We start from the raw sequence: 3,895 nt of genomic DNA on the forward strand, positions 1-3,895 counted from the left end.
GGCGGCGCCGACGTGCTCCGAGAGATCCTGCGGCAGCTGCTGCAAGGCGTCGCAGCCGTGCACGCCAAGGGCATGGTCCACCGCGACATCAAGGTAGTCCTACTTCTGTTGCAATCGTCTCAAGAACGCACCTTGTAGCCGTCCAACATCCTCGTTAACAACCAAGACACCCCCGTGCTCGTCAAACTGGCCGGTACCCTACCCCTACCTAAACGCGGCTGAAAGAAGCGCAGACTTTGGCTCGGCCGTCGACACGTACGCCAACGAGAGGCTCTACGGCGAGAAACGCCCGTCGCAGGCCGAAGAGACGCGCGAGTACCAGCCGCCCGAGGTGCTGCTGCACGGCGATATCCCGTACGACCCGGCGCTGCCCACGTCGTACGACATGTGGTCGGTCGGCGTCGTCTTTCTCGAGCTGATTCTCGGATCGCCCCACGTCTTTGCGATCTCGTCCCGCGCCCGCGCCAAGCTCGATGTGCATCTCCAGCACAAGGCAACCCTACTTGGATGGCGTCGGTCCTACACTGTCGTGTCTACTAGAGCGAGGAGACGAAGCGGAAGAGTTACCTGCTGCATGTCTTTACCGAGTTTTGCATCTACGAACCGCCGTCGTTGTACCGGTACCACAACGACTATGCGCTCGTGCACAGCGACTGCAACTTTGGCACGTTCAACAAGACGATCCAAGCGCGCGATCCGCTCGAGCGGGGCTTCCAAGACGCGTGGGGTCTCAATTTACTCTATAAACTGTTGCAGTGGGACCCCGCCAAGCGCATCTCGGCCATCGACGCCCTCGAGCACGTACACTTATACATATATCGTTTCGATCGACACGTTGTCGTCGTTGTAACAGACGTTTTTTGTGTAGGCGTACTTTCGGGGACCGTACGTCTGCCCCGAGTCGGGCCGCGAGTTTTCGACGCGGCGCGAGCTCGAGGTTCACGAAGCGTACTTGGAGTCGCAGCGACACTCGACGTCCTTCATTCTGCGCCACGTGCGCGACATCCCGAGCTCCTTTCACTGCAACTGCAAGCGGCACTTTGCGACCGCCGATGCTTGCACTCGCCACTTGCGCGCCCGGCGCCACGACGCAGAAAGTGCCTTTTGCCACTATGCATCGGACCCGATTCGGCATGCGATGCCGCCAATGTCGCTGCCGACAACGGCGCTTGACGCTGGCACCGGCGCCTTTCACGGCCGTCGCCAGTACATGGAAGACATGGTGCTTGTGGTGCCGGTACGCTGCAGTAGTCCTTTTTGACATCCCGATGTCGATCCTCCATCGGCGTAGCGACGAGAGAGTGGCACCAACTACGATCTTTACGCTGTGCTGGACGGCCACATGGGTCTCGGCGCCGTGACGTATGCGAAGGAGCACCTCAGCGACCGGCTGCGCATTCATCTGCAGGTCCGTCGGTTTGCAATAGTAGACGCGGTAGAGATGACAGTGCGTAGGCGAGCCATGCGGGCTATCATACGTTGATGAACGGTACCGTCGCCGAAGGTCTGGCGATTCGCCAGGCACTCGCTGACCTCCACAACGGGTTTCTTGAAACAAGTGGCGCCAGCGACTTTTCTGGTGCGGTGTTGCATTCGTTCCGCGGCTATGACGTCAGTAGGCTCGACGCTGACCTTGCTGCTGCATTTTCCAGACGAGCGACGGTTCGTGTCGGCCAACGTCGGCGATTCCCGCGCCGTACTCTACACGCAAAACGCCACCGTGAGCTCGGCGATATCGATGGACCATTTGCCCAACGTTCCGAACGAGCGCAGCCGCATCGAGTCGAGTGGCGGTACGTCCCGGTCCACGACAGATGTTGTTGCTATGTATCCATGTGCAGGCTTTGTGGTGATGGCCGGCGTCTGGCGCGTCATGGGCCAGCTCGCCGTGTCCCGCACGCTCGGCGACCGCCACTTGCGGCAGTACGTGAGCCACGACCCGAGCATCCTCCATTTCACTCACCCGAGCGACGCAAGCTTCGTCGTTCTCGCGTCCGACGGCGTCTGGGACACGGTGTCCAACGACGACGCCGGCAAGTTTGTTTACGAACGCCTCGACCGCGATGATTTGTACGAGATCGCACAGGACTTGGTCATTGAGGCCTACGTCCGCGGCAGCGCAGACAACATGCTCGCACTCATCGTGGACCTGCGCAGCGAGACGTGAGATCGATTATTGTCTGTATACAGCAATGGTCTATGCCGAGTGTCTTGGCTCGCACCACTTGGACGGTCTATGGAGTTTGCGTGTGGACATTGATTGTCGAACGTGAGAAGACCGTTGCGCTGGGACTGGACAGCCCGTTGGCTGCAGGCAGTCGACGGCGTCGCTTGGCCACCACTTTTCGATTTGCCTCGCAGTCCACTCGTTGGTGTTGTGGCGTGTCTGTCGGCCGCGTCATGTTGGGTGGCACCATCAACGTCGGGAAGCGTCGCAACGATCCAATGGATCGACCCTCGCCACGCCCAGCTCTATGGCCTCGCGTCGGCGTGGCACCAATCGACGCGGGTGAGTCTGTTGCATCGTAGCCCGGTGTACGTTGTCGTTGATATCGCTTGGCGCGGCGGCCCGACCGCCATCGCCGGCGCCGCCTGCGGTTGCATGGACTCGCAAAACCGAAGCAAGCCCGTTGTCCGGATAAGAGCCGTGATCCGGATTCGCGACAATCAGGTGGCCCCACACGCAAAATCTGGCGACGATGACCGCTGCTCGGATGTGCGTCGAGTGCGAGGACACGGAGGCCGCCCTCGCGTGCTCGGACTGCGGCGACGTCTACTGCGACCTGTGCTACCAGGCGCAGCACCGCTCGGGCCACCGGCAGAAGCACCGGTCGACGCCCTTGGCGGTTGACGTCCCGGCGTCGTCGACACCGGCGCGCCCGACGCCGTCGCCGGTGAGCGAGACGATTTCGCCACCTTTGGCGAGCGTCGTGGTCGTGACCGATGACCCGATGAGCGAAACGAGCGAGGCGCCGCCGGTCGCGCGTGGTGTCGCGACCAAAGAGGCGCAGGTGCTGGCCGGTCGCGCCAAGTACATTCCGATGCGTCTCAGTGACGCGGAGCGCGTGCTCTTCAACCTCCTCGACGCGTCGCTCAACGTGTCCGAGTACACGGACAAGGTCGACATCCTCTCGTACCGGTCGCCTGTGAAGCGCATTCTCACGGAGCTCACGGACCTCTTCAACATCATGTCGGGCATGATGGTCGCGAGCGACTTCCGCAACGGCAAGAAGAAGGTGCTGGACCGCGCCTACATGGACAACGCCGACTTCTTCAAGGCCGTCTTTGAGATTGGGCGTCGCTACAAGATCATGAACCCCGGTATTCGCCTCATCGTGCTCGATCGGCTCACCATCGGATGGCATAGAGCGCATGCGCAACAACTATGGCAAGATGATTTACCTCTTGCAAGATGCGAGCATGCAGGAGGTCGAAGGGTACTTTGAGTTTTCGTGCATTGAAGACACGCACACGGTGCACTCGTTCCTCGAGGCGCGCAACGGGCTCGATTTGCTCCTCGACGCCGACGTCCCGGTTGCGACCCGGTCGATCTCGGACACGAGCGCCCACGCGGCCGTCCAGCGCCAAGAAAAAGCCGCGGCGATCGCGTCGCTCTGTGCCCAGTACAATGTTGTCAGCTCTGACGGATGGACTCACCTTGTGTCATTGTAGTTATGCGACCAAGGACTTGACGGCCGACGACATTAAGCTCTGCCTCGCGTCGATCGACGACAACAACAGCTACCTCGCGCTCAACTGCGACCCGATCTCCAAGATGCAAGCGTACCTGGAGCACTATTTTTTGACGCCGTCGGGCGGCTTTGCCCTCGATATTCGCGCCGGCCGCAACGGCGCGCGGCTCACGCACAACCACAAGACGCAGTTTGCGTATGCA

The 3,895-nt window shown here is 60.9% G+C and overlaps 2 protein-coding genes across 2 annotated transcripts in view; both read left to right on the forward strand.

Annotated features, from left to right (window-relative positions):
• Positions 1-72: 72 nt before the first annotated feature.
• SPRG_21019 (hypothetical protein) lies at positions 73-2,167 on the forward strand (the record flags this gene model as incomplete). The annotated part of the gene is made up of 9 exons (XM_012350451.1): positions 73-93; positions 139-193; positions 234-475; positions 541-801; positions 869-1,237; positions 1,292-1,408; positions 1,456-1,579; positions 1,620-1,793; positions 1,842-2,167. 9 exons carry the CDS (start codon positions 73-75, stop codon positions 2,165-2,167), a joined length of 1,689 nt encoding a protein of 562 aa, XP_012205841.1.
• A 532-nt stretch (positions 2,168-2,699) lies between these two features.
• Positions 2,700-3,895, forward strand: part of SPRG_21020 (hypothetical protein) — a gene marked incomplete at both ends in the record, with an annotated part of 1,845 nt that continues 649 nt past the window's right edge. The window contains 3 exons of the mRNA XM_012350452.1: positions 2,700-3,321; positions 3,368-3,623; positions 3,673-3,888. Of these exons, the coding sequence (XP_012205842.1) occupies positions 2,700-3,321; positions 3,368-3,623; positions 3,673-3,888 (1,094 nt within the window). The remainder of the gene's footprint in view (positions 3,322-3,367; positions 3,624-3,672; positions 3,889-3,895) is intronic.

Source organism: Saprolegnia parasitica (assembly GCF_000151545.1).
Source record: "Saprolegnia parasitica CBS 223.65 unplaced genomic scaffold supercont2.65, whole genome shotgun sequence".
Lineage (NCBI taxonomy): Eukaryota > Oomycota > Saprolegniomycetes > Saprolegniales > Saprolegniaceae > Saprolegnia > Saprolegnia parasitica.